Here is a 24,106-nt window from a genome sequence, read left to right as displayed (position 1 = left end):
TGAAAGTTATGTATGCATGAATTATGATACAAACAAACAAGTAAACAGTAATCAATAATGTTATTTCTTGAATAGTCTACAGAAACACTGCTTCGTTTTCTATGCCCCATTCAGTTATTGATAAATGCTGGTTCAATGTTTGGCTTAGGTTTTAGCAGATTTTCCGTACTTTTCCTAAAAACAGCATTTGGCGACCTCAAACAAGGCTATGGATGGAGTCACACTGGTTTTTGCCTTTTGAAGGGTACTGGAAAAACTGGACATTTTATCTTGAAAGTCCTTAAAAAGTGCTTGAACTTGGCCTTGGAAAAGGTGTACGAACACTGTACATATATAACATACTGTAATTTGAGTTTGATATTATTTTTTCATCTTGATACAGTAGGTTGAAAATCAACACCAATGGCTGATGAACATTATCACATAATTTATTCAGAAAATATAAATAATTACAAATAAAGATAGAATACTATTAACCGCAACATGTAAGTGTAAAAAAAAAAGAACAACAATATGATTGGTACAATTTCAGAATGTGTTTGTTTTATTATTTAACAAAAATAACAATCTGAAGTTGTCTTTATTTTTAAGTTATTGTGCCGTGATTTTACAACTTGGGAGTAGATTTTTCTCCATGTGGCCCCCGAACTAAAATGAGTTTGACCCCCCTGGTTTAGACGTTCGAATAGCCTACTATTAGTAATGGGTATAGCATTAAATAGTGCAGATTCAGCATGCTCATTTTAGCAGTCAGCTGTCAGTTGAGCTGCAGCTGAGGCCAACATGGAAATTCTGCTCAAGTGCGTAGGCGTGCAATAAAACAAACCTGAAAATCCCAACCTTTGTTTTGCTTTTCCTTTTCTACATCTTCTTCCTTGTTCCTGGGCCGCTTACGAGACGCCTCTGTTTGTTAATCTTTGTTAGGTCAGGTATTAAAAGCTGCTTTTATCTTTATTGGTGCTTTACGTAAGCAGCAACAAGGAAGTAGAGCAAACAAAAAGCATTAAAAAAAAATTTTTAAAAAAGAAGGCTGCGCCTCACGTCAATCAAAACATGATAAAATCCAGAGCTGCACTGCTGACAATGAGCGGTCAAAGGTGAGCACGCAAAGGGCCGGGAGTGGTCTGTTGCCTTATTGTGTGCGTGTGTGTGTGTGTGTGTGTGTGTGTGTGTGTGTGTGTGTGTGTGTGTGTGTGTGTGTGTGTGTGTGTGTGTGTGTGTGTGTGTGTGTGTGTGTGTGTGTGTGGACAAACACACACATGCAGGTGCACACAAAAGGCATCTTAAGACAGGTTTGCCCGCATTGTCGAAGCATTCCTCACCACAGAGGAGATATTCGTGAAAAGCGAAAGCTGCCAGTGAGCCTCCATGCTGCCAACGAGACGCATGTGTGCACCACATAAATGTATTTTGCACGGAGAAGATTATTTAGAAAAAATATATTTTTTGTCATAGTTTGCCAGGTGACCCATCAGTCTTCTTGTTCTGTCTCCCCCCTGTACTCTGTCTGTTCTTGCATAGGTTGTATTGAAAACTAATTTTGGCATACTTTAAAGGCCTACTGAAACCCACTACTACCCACCACGCAGTCTGATAGTTTGTATATCAATGATGAAATATCAACATTGCAACACATGCCAATACGGCCTTTTTAGTTTACTAAATTACAATTTTAAATTTCCCGGGAGTTTCGTCTTGAAAACGTTGTGTAATGATGACGTGTACGCAAGACATCACAGGTTTTAAGGAAATATGAGCGCTGCGCACACACACAGCTAAAAGTCATCTGCTTTAACGGCATAATTACATAGTATTCTGGAGATCTGTGTTGCTGAATCTTTTGCAATTTGTTCAATTAATATTGGAGAAGTCACAGTAGAAAGATTGAGTTGGGAAGCTTTAGCCTTTAGTCACACAAACACACGGTGATTCCTTGTTTAAAATTCCTGGAGGTGAAACTTTCCTATGGATCACAGCGCGGTCAAGCCAACATGGATCCCTACCAAATGTCAACCAGCAGGTTTCGGTGGGAAAATTGTGGTTAAAAAGTCAGTTCTTACCGGAGAAAAGCTGAGCTTGTGTCGTCCATAGCTGCCGTCGACTCCCCTGAGACACTGCGCGTCAAGACACCAGTGGAGACACCCTTCCGACTATCAGGTCCTATTTAACTCACTAAAACACTAGCAGCACAATAGAAAGATAAGGGATTTCCCAGAATTATCCAAGTAAATGTCTCTAAAAACATCGGAATCCATCCCAATGCAATTTTTTTTTTAAACTTATTTTTTGTTATCATTTTTTTTTTCTAGTCCATCGCTATCAATAACCTCAAACACGAATCTTTCATCCTCGCTCAAATTAATGGGGAAATTGTCGTTTTCTTGGTCCGAATAGCACTTTTTGTTGGAGGCTCCCATTAAAAATAATGTGAATATGTGAGGAGCCCCCACGTGTGACGTCATCGTCTGCGACTTCCGGTAGAGGCAGGGCTTTTTCTCTTAACACCGAAAGTTGCGAACTTTATCGTCGATGTTCTCTACTAAATCCTTTCAGCAAAAATATGGCAATATCGCAAAATGATCAAGTATGACACATAGAATGGACCTGCTATCCCCGTTTAAATAAGAAAATCTCATTTCAGTAGGCCTTTAAGTGTAGTGACAATAAATTATCTTCTTATTGAAGTGGCACGCTTAATAAGAGTTGCATCAGTGCCACCACTTTCACTAAAAGAACACCCCCAGGCAGCTACAACCCTGGCCTAATCCCCCCTCACCCCCCACCACATCCCACCTCCCCGGATTGTAAATAATCAAATGTTTATACTTGTTCTTATGCTTTCTGAGCTCACTATGTTCACTGCACATATCCTACAAAGTGAGACCTACACTGTTACAATGTCCATTTCTCAGATGATAAACTTATATGATGACTGCAATATGCTGATAGCAACCTAACCCCCCCCCCCCCCCCCCCCTCCACATCCCATCCCCCGGATTGTAAATAATTCAATGTATGTACTCTGATGATTAACTTGTGTGATGACTGTATTATGATTATAGTATATATTTGTACAGTGAATTGATTTACATGGACCCCGACTTAAACAAGTTGAAAAACTTATTCGGGTGTTACTTAGTGGTCAATTGTACGGAATATGTACTGTACAATCTACTAATAAAAGTTTCAATAAATCAATCAATCAATCAATCAATCAATCAATCAAAAACCATGTGGTCAGAATGCCACACTAAGGTGCAGATCTCTCCCCAGCCAATCGATTGATTGATCATGAAGTATACAAATAATATAAAAACGTGAAAGACTAGAAATCCCTTTGAAGAGCACAGACCTCCACCAAGCCCTATCACCCAATAGCAAAAATACAAATCCTGTGTCTGGATAAAATCAATGTCGCATCGGGGTCGCATGTATATGTGGTGGTCGTGTTTCAAATGAACAGGACGAAAACACGAAAAAAGGAAAATATGTGGATGGCATGAGAAGCTACAGCAAAGCCTAGCAATTGACTAGTAAACCAAAAAGAGCAAGAAGCAAGTACTACAACATAACTGTCACGTGTAGCAAACAAGACAGATTGTGGCACGAGGCAAGAATAAATAGCTCTCTGATTGATAATAAGGAGCAGGTGAGCATCCCGACCACTAATCAGAGGCCGGTGACAAAAATCAGCACCCATAGCAACTAAGAAAACAAACCTGGTCGCTGAAGCAGAATTAATCAACAACAAAAGAAATACTAAACCAAACATACTCGCTTAATCCTGATCCTATTTCTAACATTTCCTAAAAGTTTCAACAAAAAAACACCTGTAAGTTTCTAACTTATGTTAGCAATTGATTGTAAACCAAAAAGAGCAAGAATCAAGTAGTACAACGTGACTGTCACGTGTTGCGAACAAGACAGATTGTGGCACGAGGCAAGAATAAATAGTTCTATGATTGATAATCAGAAGCAGGTTAGCGTCCCAACCGCTAATCAGAGGCCGGTGACAAAAAATAGCACTCATCGCAACTAAGAAAACAAACCTGGGCGCTGAACCAGAATTACTCATCAACTAGGGAAATACTAAACCAAACATGATCGCTTAATCCTGATCCTATATCTAACATTTCCTAAAAGTTAAAAAAAATACTTGTATGTTTTTAACCTATGTTAGCAATTGACTAGTAAACCAAAAAGAGCAAGAAGCAAGTAGTACAACATAAATGTCACGTGTTGCGAACAAGACCGCCAGGCAGATTGCGGCACGAAGCAGGAATAAATAGCTCTCTGATTGATAACCAGGAGCAGGTGAGCATCTCGACCACTAATCAGAGGCAGGTGACCCAAATCAGCACCCATAGCAACTAAGAAAACAAACCTGGGCGCTGAACCAGAATTACTCAACAACTAAGGAAATACTAAACCAAACATAACCGCTTAATCCTGATCCTACTTCTAACATTTCTTAAAAGTTTCAACAACAAAAAAACACCTGTAAGTTTCTTACCTATGTTAGAAATTGACTAGTAAACCAAAAAGAGCAAGAAGCAAGTAGTACAACGTGACTGTCACGTGCTGCGAACAAGACCGCCAGGCAGATTGCTGCACGAGGCAGGAATAAATAGCTCTCTGATTGATAACCAGGAGCAGGTGAACGCCCCGACCACTAATCAGAGGCAGGTGACAAAAATCAACACCCATAGCAGCTAAGAAAACAAACCTGGGCGTTTAAAGGGGAACATTATCACAATTTCAGAAGGGTTAAAACCAATAAAAATTAGTTCCCAGTGGCTTATTTTATTTTTCGAAGTTTTTTTCAAAATTTTACCCATCATTGAATATCCAGAAAAAAGTATTTAAAGTGCCGGATTTTCGCTATCTGTGAAGCTACCGTCCATTTCCTGTGACGTCATCCAGTGATGCTAACATGGCAGATAGCACAGCAAGATATAGCGACATTAGCTCGGATTCAGACTCGGATTTCAGCGGTTTAAGCGATTCAACAGATTATGCATGTATTGAAACGGATGGTTGGAGTATGGAGGCAGATAGTGAAAACGAAATTGAAGAAAAAACTGAAGCTATTGAGCGAATAGTTATTGACGCTATTCGGCGATCGCCTTCTAACCAACGATTGAGTGTCGCACGATATCCATACATCTCTGTGCCATGTCTGCCTTAGCATCGCCGGTAAAATGTGCAGACCAAACGATCGGGACTTTCGCATCTTTTGACACTGGAGCAACTTAAATCCGTCGATTGGTAAGTGTTTGTTTGGCATTAAATGTGGGTGCAGGGAAAGGCTGGATGCAGATATAACTACAAATGTACATACAGCTAGCCTAAATAGCATGTTAGCATCGATTAGCTGGCAGTCATGCCCTGACCAAATATGTCTTATTAGCACATAAGTCAATAACATCAACAAAACTCACCTTTGTGATTTCATTGACTTTATCATTGGAAATGCATCTGCAGGATATCCAGAAATCTCTGTGCCATGTCTGCTTTAGCATCGCCGGTAAAATGTGCAGACCAAACGATCGGGACTTGACGCTTACATAGGTCTGGTTATAATGTTCCCCTTTAACCAGAATTAATCAACAACTAAGGAAATAGTAAACCCAGGCATATTAGAGCCATATTATTTTATTTGTGTGTTTAAGTATATTTAGCTTTTTGTTTTGTAAACGTTTTAGAATGTGTTTTCTACTTCTGGTTTTATGTGACATCACACAAGTTCACTTCCGGTTGAAAACAGTCTGTTTAACGCTACAGTGTGGAGTCAGTGTGAATCCATCACTTTGTGCAAAGAGGGCACAGCCTTTATGTACAATGTGGATAGATTTACTTAACGTGCCAACTTCACTGGTTTTGGGTTTTGTACACTAAAGTATGAATTGAAGTAGATGGCCACAAAATACGAATTTACCGAGTTTGAGATCCCTGCTTCACTTTTATTAAAACCGCTTGCATCCCAGCACCAATTAAGATAGATTTTTGGAAAACACACTTCCAATGGACCATCGTTGGTCACTACGTATAATGGGTGAAAAGTACTAGAATGGGATTTTTAAATGTCAATCTAATTTAATCTATGTCAACAAGTGACCTAAAAAAAAGAGTGAAAGTGACCTGCTTTTGTAATCTTACGCACTTTTCTGTTTGAATTTGTAACCTGCTGTCAAATTTGTGGCCAACCAAATTCCAACAAATCTCCCAAAAATAACAACGCAGAGCATTTCACCTCTGTTACGCCCCAGCATAATTTGTTAATCTCTTCGAGTTCCCACCAGTAATCCAAATCGGACTTTTGTTTACAGTTTTCTTTTGGGACGGCGTGGCGCAGCTGGGAGTGTGGCCGTGCCAGCAACCTGAGGGTTCCTGGTTGATCCCCAACTTCTACCAACCTCGTCACGTCCATTGTGTCCTTGAGCGAGAAACTCCACCCTTGCTCCTGATGGGTCGCGGTTAGGGCCTTGTATGGCAGCTCCCGCCATCAGTGTGTGAATGAGTGTGTGAATGGGTGAATGTGGAAATACTGTCAAAGCGCTTTGAGTACCTTGAAGGTAGAAAAGCGCTATACAAGTACAAACCCCTTTTCCATATGAGTTGGGAAATTGTGTTGGATGTCAATATAAACAGAATACAACAATTTGCAAATCCTTTTCAACCCATATTCAGTTGAATATGCTACAAAGACAAATATTTGATGTTCAAACTGATAAACTTTTTTTTTTTTTTGCAATTAATCATTAACTTTAGAATTTGATGCCAGCAACACGTGACAAAGACGTTGGTAAAGGTGGCAATAAATACTGATAAAGTTGATGAATGCTCAACAAACACTTATATGGAACATCCATCAGGATTGCAGGCTAATTGGGAACAGGTGGGTGCCATGATTGGTTAAAAAAGCAGCTTCCATGAAATGCTAAGTAATTCACAAACAAGGATGGGGTGAGGGTCACCACTTTGTAAGCAAATTGTCGAACAGTTTTAGAACAACATTTCTCAACGAGCTATTGCAAGGAATTTAAGGATTTTACCATCTACGGTCCGTAAAATCATCAAAAAGTTCAGAGAATCTAGAGAAATCACTGCACGTAAGCGATGATATCACGGACTTTTGATCCCTCAGGCGGTACTGCATCAAAAACCGACATCAGTCTGTAAAGGATATCACCACATGGGCTAAGGAACACTTCATAAAACCACTGTCAGTAACTACAGTTGGTCGCTACATCTGTAAGTGCAAGTTAAAACTCTACTATGCAAAGCCAAACCCATTTATCAACAATATCCTGAAACGCCGCCGGCCTGGCTCCATCTTAGCTCACCTAAGATGGACTGATGCAAAGTGGTATGGTGTTCTGTGGTCTGACGAGTCCACATTTCAAATTATATTTGGAAACAGAGGACGTGGCGTCCTCCTGAACAAAAAGGAAAATAACCATCCGGATTGTTATAGGAGCAAAGTTCAAAAGCCAGCATCTGTGATGGTATGGGGGTGTATTAGTGCCCAAGGCATGGGTAACTTACACATCAGTGAAGGCACCATTAATGCTGAAAGGTCCATACAGGTTTTGGAGCAACATATGTTGTCCTCCAAGCAACGTTATCATGGACGCCCCTGCTTATTTCAGCAAAACAAGTGTTACAACAGCGTGGCTTCGTAAAGAAAGAGTGCGGGTACTTTCCTGGCCCGCCTGCAGTCCAGACCTGTCTTCCAATCGAAAATGTGTGGCGCATTATGAAGTGTAAAATACGACAGCGGAGACCCCGGACTGTTGTGTGACTAAAGCTCTACATAAAACAAGAATGGGAAATAATTCCACTTTCAAAGCTTCAACAATTAGTTTTTTCAGTTCCCAAACGTTTACTGAGTGTTGTTAAAAGAAAAGGTGATGTAACACAGTTGTGAACATGCCCTTTCCCAACTACTTTGGCACGTGTTGCAACCATGAAATTCTAACTTAATTATTATTTGCAAAAAAACCCCCAAAGTTTATGAGTTTGAACATCAAATATATTGTCTTTATGGTGCATTCAATTGAATATGGGTTGAAAAGAATTTGCAAATCATTGTATTCCGTTTATATTTACATCTAACACAATTTCCCAACTCATATGGAAACGGGGTTTGTATAACCCATTTACCATTTACATGCATTTTGTCTTCATCTTCAGTTCTTTCCCAACACGAGACCACTTGCCCAGTATGGTTTTCTTCAGACTTCTGATTGGCAACAATGATCGCGGTTTGTAGCGCAACACTGTCTGTAAAAGTGCTTTTTTTATATAGACAGACTTTTCTCCAAGGTCAACTCTTTGGCTGAAATGTGGCGTCAAATGTCAACATCTCAAAGTGGCGTCGCATGACTATCAGAAGTGGTCCAGACAGAGTGAGATTTGTTTTTTTCCAGAGCGGATGATTGATTGTGAAGCGTGTGCGGGACGCAGCCATGTTGGATGTCCTCCCGTGTTTGCTTTCCACTTGCGCTTGTCCTGTGTTGGGCTAATTTATACTCTGAGGGCCCAGCTGTGGCCGTATGTGTGCTCTTGTGTGTGCCGGTGCCAAGCAGACAAATATAAACTTGCACGATACATTTAAGTGCGCGTCTATATTTGGACTTCTTGCCTGGTCTGTCCTTTACTGGCCTGCTGGATCTTAGTAACGTGGCCCCTCTCAACTCTTGCTAATCCTTTCAAAAGAGATCTGTGGACTGCCAAAAAACCTCAAACACACACACAAACACACACACACTCACACAGTTTGCAGCAGGGTTTCCAAGCAGGCCTCAGAGATATTCTTTTCAGGTTTTTGGTGTCCAGCGAAGGCCAGCCAAAAACAGTTGGGCCGGCCACACACATGCACGCGCGCAGGGTGGGAACAGTGAGGTATTGTTCCTGACTTCCTGAGAGAGTCGGCATGGGCATCGCAGGAGCTCATGCAGTCAGACTCGACCTTTCCTCTTGGTCGCACTCATTTTCTGACTTGAATGTCCTCTACTTCAGTGTTTTATAACCCCTGTGAGATACAGTCTGGTGTGCTGTGGGATATGATCTAATTTCACCTATTTGGGTGAAAAATATTTTATGCAAACCGGTAATTATAATCCGCAAATAATGTGTTGTTGTTGAGTGTCTGTGCTGTCTAGAGCTCAGCAGAGTAACCGTGTAATACTCTTCCATATCAGTAGGTGGCAGCAGGTAGCTGATTACTTTGTAGCTGTCGGGAACATGGTTTGTCGTGATCACAATATGTAGATGACAGCGGGAGGCAGGGTGCAGGTAAAAAGGTATCTAACGCTTAAACCAAAAAACAAACAAAAGGCGAGTGCCGATTACAAAAGGCATTGAAGCTTAGGGAAGGCTATCCATCCATTTACTACCGCTTATTCCCTTTTGGGGTAGCGGGGGGCACTGGCGCCTATCTCAGCTTCAATCGGGCGGAAGGTGGGGTACACCCTAGACAAGTCGCCACCTCATCGCAGGGTCAACACAGATAGACAGACAACATTCACACTCACATTCACACACTAGGGCCAATTCAGTGTTGCCAATCAACCTATCCCCAGGTGCATGTCTTTGGAGGTGGGAGGAAGCCGGAGTACCCGGAGGGAACCCACGCATTCAGGGGGAGAACATGTAAACTCCACACAGAAAGATCCCGAGCCTGGGATTGAACCCAAGACTGCAGGACCTTCGTATTGTGAGGCAGATGCACTAACCCCTCTGCCACCGTGAAGCCTAGTGAAGGCTATGCAAAACAAAATTAAACTGAACTGGCTGCAAAGTAAACAAAAAAAGAATGCTGGACGACAGCAAAAACTTGCAGCGTGTGGAGCTGAGACGGCGGCCACAAGGTACATCCGTACATGACATGACAATCAACAAAGAAGGATAGCAACAACTTAAATAGTCTTGATTGCTAAAACAGGGATTAGAGCTTAAAGGAAGACATGAAACCGCTACAGGAAAAGCCACCAAAATAGGAGCGTAGACAAGAACCAAAACACTACAGACAAGAAAACAGCAAAAAACTCAAAAAAGGTCACGGCGTGATGTGACCTGTCGTGACAGTACACCTACTTGGTTGGTTATGATTTAAATTCATATCCAACACTTGTGAGAACGACTTTTTCCTTTCAATATCGGCTGCTGAGTTTCATTTTTTTACGTTTTCTGCTGGTGGTGTGCCTACGGATTTTTTCAGTGAAAAAAAATGTGCCTTGCCACAAAAAAGGTTGAAAAACACTGCTCTATTTCACATACTGGCTGTCCAGAGTCGGGACCCGGGGTGGACCGCTTGCTTGTGCATCAGTTGGGACATCTGTGCACTGCTGACCTTCTCTGCTCGGGATGGTCCCTTGCTGGCCCCACCACTATGAACTGGACTCTCACTATTATGTTGGATCCACTATGGACTGGACTCTCACCATTATGTTGGATCCACTATGTACTGGACTCTCACCATTATGTTAGATCCACTATGGACTGGACTTGCACAACATTATGCTTTACAGACGCCCCAACTGTGTTTAACCAATCAGCATCCAACTACACAGCCCACCCCTTTAAGGGTCCTAGGACCTTTCAAAAGTTCCACCTCGCTACTAGCTACTAAAACAGTTCCTTTGGAACTACAAACCCCGTTTCCATATGAGTTGGGAAATTGTGTTAGATGTAAATATAAACGGAATACAATGATTTGCAAATCCTTTTCAACCCATATTCAGTTGAATGCACTAGAAAGACAAGATATTTTATGTTCAAACTCATAAACTTTTTTTTTGTAAATAATAATTAACTTACAATTTCATGGCTGCAACACGTGCCAAAGTAGTTGGGAAAGGGCATGTTCACCAATGTGTTACATCACATTTTCTTTTAACAACACTCAATAAACGTTTGGGAACTGAGGAAACTAATTGTTGAATCTTTGAAAGTAGAATTCTATACCATTCTTGCTTGATGTACAGCTTAAGTTGTTCAACAGTCCGGGGTCTTGTTGTCATATTTTACGCTTCATAATGCGCCACACATTTTCGATGGGAGACATGTCTGGACTGCAGGCGGGCCAGGAAAGTACCCGCACTCTTTTGCTACAAAGCCACGCTGTTGTAACACGTGGCTTGGCATTGTCTTGCTAAAAATAAGCAGGGGCGTCCATGATAATGTTGCTTAGATAACAACATATGTTGCCCAAAAACCTGTATGGACCATTCAGCATTAATGGTGCCTTCACAGATGTGTAAGTTACCCATGCCCTGGGCACTAATACACCCCCATACCATCAGAGATGCTGGCATTTGAACTTCCGGATGGTTATTTTCCTCTTGGTTCCGGAGGACTCCACGTCCACAGTTTCCAAAAATAATTACAAATGTGGACTTGTCAGACCACAGAACACCTTTCCACTCAGCATCAGTCCATCTTAGATGAGCTCGGGCCCAGCGAAGCCGGCGGCGTTCCTGGGTGTTGATGATAAATGGCTTTCGCTTTGCATAGTAGAGTTTTAATTTGCACTTACAGATGTAGCGACCAACTGTAGTTACTGACAGTGGTTTAATGAAGTGTTCCTGAGCCCATGTGGTGATATCATTTACACACTGATGTCGGTTTTTGATGCAGTATCGCCTGAGGGATCAAAGGTCCGTAATATCATCGCTTATGTGCAGTGATTTATCCAGATTCTCTGAACCTTTTGATGATGTTACGGACCGTAGATGGTAAAATCCCTAAATTGCTTGCAATAGCTTGTTGAGAAATGTTGTTCTAAAACTGTTCGACAATTTGCTTACAAAGTGGTGACCCTCACCCCATCCTTGTTTGTGAATTACTTAGCATTTCATGGAAGCTGCTTTTATACCCAATCATGGCACCCAACTGTTCCCAATTAGCCTGCACACCTGTGGGATGTTCCAAATAAGTGTTTGATGAGCATTCCTTAACTTTATCAGTATTTATTGCCACCTTTCCCAACTTCTTTGTCACGTTTTTCTGGCATCAAATTCTAAAGTTAATGATTATTTGCAGCAATAAAAATTGTTTATTAGTTTGAACATCAAATATGTTGTCTTTGTAGCATATTCAACTGAATAATGGTTGAAAAGGATTTGCAAATCATTGTATTCCGTTTATATTTACATCTAACACAATTTCCCGACTCATATGGAAACAGGGTTTGTAAATCTACCCAGGTAGTTTGGCTGGAAACGTACAGTTTTTATTTGGGTAAATGGGAAAGTTTCTGTAAAGTAGGGGTGTCAAACGTACGGCCCGGATCAGGCCCGCGAACAGGTTTTATCTGGCCGGCGGGATGAGTTTGCTAAGTATAAAAATGTACCTGAAATGTTTTAATTAAATAAACGACTGTTCTAAATGTGTCCACTGGATGTCGCAATATAAATTCTTTGTATCTTTGTAGATGATGCTACATATGTACAAAAGAAGCCACATGATGTTAGTCAATCAAAGAAAATGGTCAAACTACATAAATAACATCCTGTAATTTGATTTTGATATTAGTTTTTATCTTGATAGATTGAAAATGAACACCAATGAGTTGACTGATTAACTTTATCACACAATTTATTTGGAGAATATAAATAACAATAGAATACTTCAACTGGGGACAGCGTGGCGCGGTTGGAAGAGTGGCCGTGCCAGCAACCTGAGGATTCGTGGTTCGATGTCCTTGAGCAAGACATTTCACCCTTGCTCCTGATGGGTTGTGGTTAGGGCCTTGCATGGCAGCTCCTGTCATCAGTGTGTGAGTGTGTGTGTGAATGGGTGAACGTGGAAATAGTGTCAAAGCGCTTTGTGTACCTTGAAGGTAGAAAAGCGCTATACAAGTATACCCATAACATGTAAGTCTAAAAAATAAAAACACATTATGATTTCTTCAATTTCAGAATGTGCTTGTTCTATTTTTAAACAAAGAAAAACATCTGAAGTTGTGTTTATTTTTAAGTTATCGTGCCGTGATTTTACCAGTCCAGCTCACTTGGGACTAGATTTTTCTCCATGTGGCCCCCGATCTAAAATGAGTTTGTCACCCCTGCTGGAAAGGTTCCTGTGGTGTAAAAAGACTGAGAGTCAGGCTGTGCGTCCTGTCGTCAGACAAAAAAAATGAAATGCTATCTTCCTTAGCGTGAGTGCTCAGCATGGACGTGCTACTCAATGTCTTCAGCATGTGTGCACCTGCGTTACTTTGGACCTCCTCGGGTGACTGCACTCATTGCTTCATCCGAGACAAGGAAACATCACATTTAGAAAAAAAGCTTCAGTGGAGTCATGAGTATTGAGAGTTTAGGAGTCTGTTGGAAATTATTTGATGAAGGAAGTGTTCAAAGATTGTTTTTGCTGAATCCTTGGAAAAACCTAAGGGGGGCGGTGATTCAGTTACAGGATTGTGGCCCAAAGAAAGGTAGTGTGCGACCATACAGAGTATCTCAGCATGATGACTATTCAACCAGATCTTGGTGATAGAGGAAGACCAACTCACTGCAACAGTGTAAAGACAGAACTTGGCTCCAAGAGTTTGATCGGAAAAGTAAATGAAGAAAAACGATACCACTGGGACTCTTCGACTTGGAAGGAGGAAGAGCCAGTTTGGCGCCAGACGGCAACCACACATCACAACGTAGCGAAGGCAAAGCGGAAACCCTGAAATCAGTGAGCTATTAATTCTGATGCAAGCGCTCAGGCAGGAGATCAATGAGACTTTTTTTTTTCAAAAGCTTCACACATGCTAAAGGCAGAGTGAGAGATCTTGTCAAAGATCACTTTCACTGGAGACCCCCTGAGGAAAGGAGGCTTGAGGTGTGGATTTCCCACCCCCGTGACCGCCCCCAAATGTTGAAACAAGTACATTGAAATGTATCATACAGAGCAGGGGTCCCCGAAATATGGCCCACAGGCCGGATCCAGCATTTACAAACCGGCAGGTCCCCCTCATGCTAGTCGTTGACCGTGAGTATCAAAGAAGTATCATCAATATCAAAGAAGCTTTCCCACCCATGGTCTGATTAATTAAAAAACAACTGAACTAAGTGGATATTGTAAAATCAAAACAAAATGTCTACGCACCACACACAATTCAAAATTCCACCCATTTCCAAGCATATGTCAGCGTATTTGGCAAGTTTCCCTGAAAATAGGGCTTGTAATAATTAAATAATAAGAAAGGAAAATTTTTTTTTTCTTAAAATGTTAACTACAAGTTACTGTACATTTTTTTCAGACAGTTCGGAAGTTTGTGTAGTGATTTCGATATTTATGATTTATCTATGTATACATACTAGTTTTGTTCCGATACCAATTTTTTTGGTACCGGTACTGGTACCAACATTATTTCAATACTTTTCTAACTAAAGGGGAACACAAAAAATGCATTATTGGCTTTATTTTAACAAAAAATCTTAGGGTACATTAAACATATGTTTCTTAATGCAAGTATGTCCTAAAATAAAATAGTGAACATACAAGAAAGACAACTTGTCTTTTATTAGTAAGTAAGCAAACAAAGGTTCCTAATTTAGCTGCTGACATATGCAGTAACATATTTTGTCATTTTGTAATCTATTATTTTGTCAAAACTATTAAGGACAAGTGGTAGAAAATGAATTATTAATCTACTTGTTCATTTACTGTTAATATCTGGGTACTTTCTCTTTTAACATGTTCGGATGCTTCACATTAGTTTTGGATGATACCACAAATTTAGGTATCAATCCGATACCAAGTCGTTACAGGATCATACATCGGTCATATTCAGAGTCCTCATGTGTCCAGGGACATATTTCCCGAGTTTTTAAATGTAATATGAACTTTTTTAAAACGAAAGAAGATGTGATGCCAAAAAATATCAAAGTAACCATAGTAGTATTGACTAAATATGCTCCTGTACTTGGTATCATTAGAGTGAATGTCAGGTGTCGATCCACCAATAGCATTTGTTTACATTTTGAGCTGCGGTGTGTCGTGAAGCATGTTTAGCTATTCCTCGTCCTGCACGGACTACTCGTTGCAGTCCTACTTTATAGAGCAGTGGTCTGTCTATCTGTGTTGGCCCTGCGATGAGGTGGCGACTTGTCCAGGGAGTACCCCGCCTTCCGTCCGATTGTAGTTGAGTTAGGCACCAGCGCCCCCCGCGACCCCAAAAAGGGAATAAGCGGTAGGAAATGGATGGATGGATGGAGGGTCCTCAACGTCTTTGAGCCTACCGACACACCATTGGGATGTTCCTGAAGTTAGTTTTTTTAGGAATGAGACTATGTTATCTTTGATAACAGTAACATTGTCAATGCTACTGTGGAAAGTTCTGAATCTTATAACTTGAATCCCAAATGAAGAAACCAAAACAACACTCATGCAAGCTCCAAAAGCCCATTTCACTTTCTTTTCTATCTCCTGATTTTTTTTTTTAATAATAGTCTGTCAGTTACAGCATGTATTCATTAGAAAGTTTATGAACTTAGATTCACTTTTAACATATATATATATTTTTTTACAACCTTATCTAGAAAATTTGCATATAGATGTACACTGCAAAAAAGAGCAAAAGTAAAAAGATTTGATTTTAGGGGGACAAAAATACTAAAAACTAGTAAAATGAACGAGTTGCATGGACAGGTAATTTTACTTAATACATCCTAAAGTAAGATTTGTATGTCTGGAAATTGACAGGACTTTGAAGCTAGCAGTCAGTATTTTATTCTGAAAACAAGCATTATTCAACTGGCAATTCCTAAGTTAAGCATCCTCGTGATGTTGCAGAATCTTTAAGCAAGATTTTCCATGTGGATAAAAAAAAAAAAAATACATTTATTGAATAACTATTTTCTCAATTTTTAACATTGTTAAACCAGAATAGAAAAAATATAATTATTCATGCTAAAATTAAAATTAGTGTGTATATAAATAAGTAAGTAAATAGCTTTCAAAACAAGGGACATTTTGAGAAATTACTTTTTAAATCTCGACAAGTGGCAAATAATTGTCTTATTTTAGCCTCTGGCCTCATCGTCTAATCTGTCTTTTTATTTTTTTTTCGCCGAGTGAGATGATGTTGACTGCCTTTATCGCCTCGCTAACACGCCTCAGACACTTCTTTCCCACAATAGATCAAACCCTCCTGCTGGCCTTGTCAAAGCCTAATGGACGCATGCACACAAAAACACAGCCTGGCCGTGTGTTCTCAGACACAAAGACAGCATGTAATAATAATAACCCCCTCCCAAAAAAAAATAGTTGGGAGGGTGTTTTGCCAAGTCAGCATTTTCTGTCGGTATGGTACATCTATTTATCCTGCTAAAGGAAAAAGTCACTGCACCTGTTTTGTGTTACAAATCACACTCATTTGTTGTCTATTCTCCAAACTACGTTAACTTCCTTAGCATAATGCTACTGTAAATTGGAACGATTCAGCTATCACTTCTATTCTTTTGTGTCACTACAATTTTCCAGACTTCATTCATCATTCTGATCATTTTTTGGGGCAAGGTGGAGGCTGTCGGTAATCACTTCAGAGAGAAGTGATCAAATTACAAAACACAAAGCCAGTAAATTTGGCACGTTGTGTAAATGGCAAATGAAAACAGAATAAAAAGATTTGCAAATCCTTTTCAACCTATATTCAATTGAATAAACTGCAAAGACAAGATATTTAACATTCGAACTGGTAAACTCATTTGGAATTTGATTCCTGTAACATGTTTCAAAAAAGCTGGCGCAAGTGGCAAACAAGACTGAGAAAGTTGATGAATGCTCATCAAACACTTATTTGGAACATCACACAGGTGAACAGGTTAATTGGTAAATTAGGTGGGTACTATTATTGGGTATAAAAGCAGCTTCCGTGAAATGCTCAGTCATTCACAAACAAGGATGGGAAGAGGGTCACCACTTTGTGAAGAAATTTGTGAGCAAATTATCCAACAGTTTAAGAACAACATTTCTCAACGAGCTATTGCAACAAATTTAGGGATTTCCCCATCTACGGTCTGTAATATCATCAAAAGGTTCAGAGAATCTGGAGAAATCACTGCACTTAAGCGATGATATTACGAACCTTTGATCCCTCAGGAGGTACTGCATCAAAAAGCAACATCAGTGTGTAAAAGATATCACCACATGGGCTCAGGAACACTTCAGAAAACCACTGTCAATAACTAAATTTGGTCGCTACATCTGTAAGTGCAAGTTAAAACTCTACTTTGCAAACCCAAAGTCATGTATCAACAACACCCTGAGCTCATCTAAGATGAACTGATGCAAAGTTGAAAAGTGTTCTGTGGTCTGACGAGTCCACATTTCAAATTGTTTTGGAAAACTGTGGACGTCGTATCCTCTGAACCAAAGAGGAAAAGAACCATCTGGACTGTTGTAGGCGCAAAGTTCAAAAGCCAGCATCTGTATTGGTATGGGGGTGTATTAGTGCCCAAAGCATGGGTAACAAATTATTGTATTACGTTTTTATTCACCATTTACACAACGTGCCAACTTCACTGGTTTTGGGTTTTGTAATTTAATGACACGGGTTTACTTTGCACACAAACGTAGTTGCAGTTGAGCGAGCATGTCTTAGATCAGGGGTGTCCAAAGTGTGGCCCGGCGGCCATTTGCAGCCCTCAGCTAATTGCTTACCGGCCCACCACACATTCTGGAAATGCTATTTAAAAAATTAAAAGAAAAACATTTAAAAAAAAAGTGGAATGAAGTGAAATCTAACGAGAAAAAGTTGCAATGTTGACACAAAGCTATCATGCGTGCTGTTTTTTAAAAAATTGTTTTTCCATTGCTAAAACAAACAACAACAAAATACAAAAAAACTATTTTATAATAAATTATTTTCAAGGCTCCAATTATTTCAAAAACTTTTCTTTAAAATATTTTATGTGCAAAAAATATTGCATATATTGTGTGGTTTCCACATAAAAACATCAACGTTTTATTTACAAAAGACCATAAAACAAAACAAAATAATAGTTTAAATGTAAAATCGACAGGTATACTGTATCTGAAGTTGATCTCGTAACTAAAGTGTTGAAAGTTAAAAAATATATATTACAAAAATGTATCACTTTATGAGTGGGGCACCTTTTGGATCCCAAAGATATTTAGTGGGATTTTATTTATCTCTACACTGTGATTACTCAAAAAAATAATAGTGAATTAAAATCAATGGTGTCCTGCATTATTGATCTTTTATGGTTGTAATTACAAAATACTGCATATTTCAGTTTTACTATAAAAACAAAGTTATCTTTGACAAAAAATGGCATAAAAACCTTTTTTTTTTTTTTTTTTACTTCATATCAACCTCAAGTTGATATAGAGATTTACTGTAAACGTTAAATAATTTAAAAAAAATAATAATTTGACTTATTTTTAACATTTTAATGACTGAGACCCTTTATGGTCCCTGGGACCTCTGAAAAAAATCCATATATTTTCTTATGGTTTGAAAAGGAAAAATATCAACATTTTTCAATTTACGGCCCCTCAGTGGAAAAACTTTGGACAAACATGCCTTATTTGGATTCTGTCAGATGTTCAATTATTTTGAATTTTGAATTGGGCTATTTATTATTGTAATAATGGACTAATATTTTTGTTAAATAAAACACATTGCATTACATGAAATAAAAACCTTTTCAAGAACTGTTATTTCCGTCCGGGTCAAGCTTTCCTGCAGAGGCTGCAGTAATTTATACGACCATAAGGTGCCAACAGAGTGCTTTGGCACACCGCCATATATTCTATGAAGCAGCGGTGTCCAAAGTGCGGACCGGGGGCCATTTGTGGCCCTCAGCCTGCAGCTGTGAGCTTGGTTCCTCTGCTTTTCTCTGAGACACTTCAAGTTCACCGCAGCCATCCGACCTCGAGGTATGTCTTTGCAATCTTTAAAATCTCACTAAAACACTAAGGGATCTTCCAGAATTATCCTAGTAAATGTGTCTAATTCCATCTGGAACGCTCACACTGCCGTCACCCGGAGACGTGGCTTTTTTCTTTTTTTTTCTATTCCTTCACTATCAATATCCTAATTCACAAATTTTTCATCCTTGCTCAAATTAATGAGGAAATTGTCGCTTTCTCGGTCCGAATTGCTCTTACTGCTGGTGGCTCCCATTAAAAACAATGGGAATATGTGTGGAGCCCTGCAACCAGTGACGTCACGCGGACATACTTCCGGTACAGGCAGGGCTTTTCTATTAGTGACCAAAAGATGCGAACTTTATCGTCGATGTTCTCTACTAAATCCTTTCAGCAAAAATATGGCAATATCACGAAATGATCAAGTATGACACATAGAATGGGCCTGCTATCCCCGTTTGAATAAGAAAATCTCATTTCAGTAGGCCTTTAAGGTAAGAACTCTGCTGCTCGTCTTTTAACTAAAACCAAAACTAAAACCCCCTGTACTAGTTTCCCTTCATTGGCTCCCAGTTGCTTTCATTTTAAAATTGTACTTATTGTGTTTAAATGCCTACACCAAGGAACCGCGCCCTATCTTATCTTATTGAGCTGCTGCAACCCTATTGTCCCAGCAGGACTCTGAGGCTATGTCTACAATAAGCTGCATAACCCCTTAAACAAATAATTATCTAGCCTAAGCCCTGTGTGAGCCACACTAAATCTTCGTTTAAGGTCCCCCTCCTCTGACAATTTTTTACACGAGTAAGTGAGCCGTGTATTTCTTGAATCTCCAGCTCTTAGCATTGTATAGACTCATTGATCGTTTACAAACTGAGTTCGGAGAGGAAGTGACGCCAGAAAGACCGCACCCCGCACAGGAAGTCACATCAGAAAGAGCGCGCCACAGCCAGCTTCATAATAAAGCGGTTTCGTAACTCGGAGGTAACCATTGGAAATATGGAGGCGAGTCATCCAGACATGCCCGTGTTTCTCCTTCCGTCTGTACATACGCTTGTGGAAATCACACGTGTATACCTTAAGAGAAAGCCATTGTAACTATTTCGGATATACAACACTTCTCAGACGGCAAGAATACTTTCCAATGTCCAGATCAGCTCGGATTCTACTTAGCGAAAAACTTTGTCCATGTGTCGAAGGAGAGACAACGAGAATGTGGGCTTTCCTGGATGTGATGAAAAAAGGTAGCGTGTGTTTGGTATTCTCTGGCCGTCGAGGGAAGACTACGGAAAACGGCGAATGCTTTTGGACTGGCAAAGCAGACTGTATCAGTTATTGTCGCCATGTATGTCGCAGACTCAGCGTCTAAGTCCAGAGTATATAAAGCCACCAAAAAGGAGTAGTGTCCTGACCAGATATCTAGATCCCCAGATTGATTGATGTAAAATGTTCTTTGTCACATTTGTAGAGCATTCACGTAATGCTCACTTGGTAGTTATTGTACCTTGGCAGCCATTGTATTTGTTATTGTGTACTGCGCATGCGCAAGCCGGTTCTTTTCTATATAGCATGCTGTGATATCCACCGGTGCTACTGAGAGCTGTACCAGGGAGTTGTAAATAAACAGAGTTCACTTTATAAAGTATTACCCTCTGTCTGCACTGCAAAAAGTCAGTGTTCAAAAACAAGAAAAAAAAAATCAAAAATGAGGGTTATTTTACTTGAACTTCGCAAAATTATCTGCCAATAGAACAAGAAAATTTGGCTTGTCAAGACTTTCCAAAACAAGTCAAATTAGCTAACCTCAATGAACCCAAAAATAACTTAAAATAATTATATTCTCACTAATAACAACTGTACTACTATATTAGTATGTATTTTCTATTGTTTCATTGAAAATAAAACAGCAAAGTCCACTTGGCCGTCATCTGTTTTAATTATGAGACACAATTGTATCAAAGTCATGATTTTTTTTTGTTCATGCTTGAAGTAAGATATTATTATTTTAACAAGCAGTTTTATACTATCAGTGTTGATGACACAGCTTTGCAACAGTTGATATTCTAGTTTCAAGCATGTTTTACTCAATAAAAGTCATAAAATCTCAGCAACAAGCTGTAATATCTTACTGAGATCATTCAGGACCAAAACACTTAAAACAAGTAAAACACACTAACATAAAATTTGCTTAGTGAGAAGAATTAACTTACCAGACAGAAAATAAGCAAATATCACCCTTATTGGAGATATTCAAGCTTACTTAGATTTCAGTTTTTGCGGTGCGGTCTTTCAACAACCATGTTTACTTATCACGCGTCTAATAAAGATTTGATTAATTTATGATGGCTCAGGTGTGATTCACTACAATAAGGCCCCACAGCACACTGGATTCCAGATAAGTGAAATACCACAACACTGGACATTGTTCAGATAAGTTACATTTAATTTGAGAACTTGCACACAAAGCAACACTGGAGGTGACTATGACGTACGCATTTTCCGCGCATGCGTACTAGGTTTCGCCTTGCGCTGGCTGACGAAGGGGGAGGGGGTCTTAAAAGACCATTGTATGTGTGTGGACACTAATAAGGTGAGGTGGGATTTACCCTGAATAACCTTAGAGGAGGCCGAAGGTCTTCAGACCAGCTCCTCCTCGCTGTCCCCAAAACTAGGCTAAAAACGAGAGGAGATGGAGCCTTTTCAGTGGCAGTGCCCAGACTATGAAACGGGGAACGGCGTGCCAGCAATCTGAGGGTTCCTGGTTCGATCCCCACCTTCTACCAACCAAGTCACGTCCGTTGTGTCCTTGAGCAAGACACTTCACCCTTGCTCCTGATGGGTCGTGGTTAGGGCCTTGCATGGCAGCTCCCGCCATCAGTGTGTGAATGGGTGGATGTGGAAATAGTGTCAGAGCGTTTTGAGTACCTTGAAGGTAGAAAAGCGCTATACAAGTATAACCCATTTAACAACCTTCCTTTATCTATTAGTGAGCCAATTTAAATCGAGGCTAAAAACATATTTTTACTCTGGCATTCAAATCCAGTTAGACAGGATATCTTGGTTGTTTTTATGTGTTGGTTGGTTTTATTTTTTTGGTTTTATCCTTTTTATTTATTTATCACACTATTTTAGGTGACATATTCTGCACTTCTTTGAAGGTATATTTTACTACTGTATTTCATTCATCCTTCTGTGTTACGATGTTAAATGTGACATTGTGTGACCCTTTTCTTAAGTCTGTACAGCACTTTGGCCAACTGGGGTTGTTTTTTAACGTGCTATATAAATAAATAAACTGAACTGAAGTGATAAACTATTCCTTTCCTTACCGATACTTCCAGTACACTGCCGCTCGTTACTTTTATGGCAGCGTACTTTACCCTGGCAGAAACCTATTGCAACACCCAGAGCTTGTCCAGTAAACGCAAGCAGCGTTGGCGTCATTACACGGAAAGCACAAATAATAAATAGCAGGGTGCAAAACAGGTCGGGAAAACACACACACGGAACAGAATCTATTTTCTTAAGTAACACGTAATGTTAGCAATTATCCACAACAATGCAGGCTGGGAAACAGGAAGCACGGGAGTTTCAACATGTATTTGTAAATAAAGTGCCCAATACAGCTACCACCATCTTCTGAAGCCAATAAAAAAACACTATATTAGGACAGTGGTTCTCAACGTTTTTTCAGTGATGTACCCCCTGTGAAGATTTTTTAATTCAAGTACCCCCTAATCAGAGCAAAGCATTTTTGGTTGAAAAAAAGAGATAAAAAAGTAAAATACAGCACTATGTCATCAGTTTCTGATTTATTAAATTGTATAACAGTGGAAAATATTGCTCATTTGTAGTGGTCTTTCTTGAACTATTTGGAAAAAAAGATCCAAAAATAACTAAAAACTTGTTGAAAAATAAACAAGTGATTCAATTATAAATAAAAATTTCTACACATAGAAGTAATTATCAACTTAAAGTTCCCTTTTTGGGGATTGTAATAGAGATCCATCTGGATTCATGAAATTAATTCTAAACATTTCTTCACAAAAAAAAAATCTTTAACATCAATATTTATGGAACATGTCCACAAAAAATCTAGCTGTCAACACTGAATATTGTATTGTTGAGTTTATTTTCACAGTTTATGAACTTACATTCATACTTTTGAAGTATTATTCACTAAATATATCAATAAAGGATTTTTGAATTGTTGCTATTTTTAGAATATTTTTGAAAAATCTCACATACCCCTTGGCATACCTTCAAGTACCCTCTGGGGTACGCGTACCCCAGTTTGAGAACCACTGCATTAGGAGGTTGCCTACAGCCACAACTGTTAATGCCATAATTTATACACCTCGTTCCTTTTTGCACAGGTGATTATTTGTTTTTTTAGACCACAACGAGTATTAAAAATTGTTGTCCAAATTTTTATGACATATAAACTATGTGGGGAAAAAACTGAGAGTATACATTACATGTCAGCACAACACAGCGTACATATGAATCTCATTAAAGCTCCCCATGCAGACGGGGTAGGTGAGTCACTCTATTTACAGAATGAGACGGACAGACGCTTTTCAAAGACTCCTAACCCTTTCCAGTCATCTCACCGCCACTTTGCCACGCAAGGGTTGTGAGATCCCGTCATGCATCGGGCAGGGAGGGGAGCGTGGTTGTGGAAGCACAAAGCAAAGGTGTTCCATGAAAAGACAGAAGTGGAGTAGAAATATATTATTGGGAAGAAAGGGAACACTGTTATCTTTCCCCATGGCAACTTGTTACAGTCATTAGCGGCGCTTGTAGACCGTGACGCTCGCAACCTCCCTGAAGGGTTCACGTCACCCTCCCTTCCCAGAGACGGCCGACCTGACATTTCTTTTACCACGTGGGAGTCGCGGCACACAAAAAAGGGAGGAACGTTTGTTTTTATGGAGGCAAAGAGACTGACAATACGTTTTAGTATCGGAAGAAAAAAAAACATGGCATCGTAGAAAAAGTCGCATTGACACAGAAGTGTAAAAATGATTAAAAACATTCCAAAAAAAAGTAATTTTGTACCATGTCATGTTTTTCAATACCAATCTTAATTTTTTTTTAACAGTTTTAGAGGTTTTTATTTTCTGCTTTTCTTTTTGTCACTTCCAATTTACTGGCAGAGATTTCATGTGACGGGGCGCCTTCGACTTGAGGGAGGGGCTTGGACCGTCTG

General features: G+C 39.6%; 1 protein-coding gene across 2 annotated transcripts in view; it reads left to right on the top strand.

Moving 5' to 3' along the window:
• Positions 1-24,106, top strand: part of tnfsf10l (TNF superfamily member 10, like) — a 98,964-nt gene that overhangs the window by 28,038 nt on the left and 46,820 nt on the right. The window contains exon 1 of one of the 2 annotated variants that reach the window (XM_061913499.1): positions 8,133-8,411. The exons of the other annotated variant lie outside the window; for it this stretch is intronic. Coding sequence (XP_061769483.1) covers positions 8,385-8,411 — 27 coding nt within the window. The 5' untranslated portion in view covers positions 8,133-8,384. Of the gene's footprint in view, positions 1-8,132; positions 8,412-24,106 lie in introns of those variants that run through there. 2 annotated transcript variants of the gene reach the window in all.

Source organism: Nerophis ophidion, linkage group LG10 (assembly GCF_033978795.1).
Source record: "Nerophis ophidion isolate RoL-2023_Sa linkage group LG10, RoL_Noph_v1.0, whole genome shotgun sequence".
NCBI lineage: Eukaryota > Metazoa > Chordata > Actinopteri > Syngnathiformes > Syngnathidae > Nerophis > Nerophis ophidion.
This window is presented reverse-complemented; position numbering and strand designations above follow the sequence as displayed.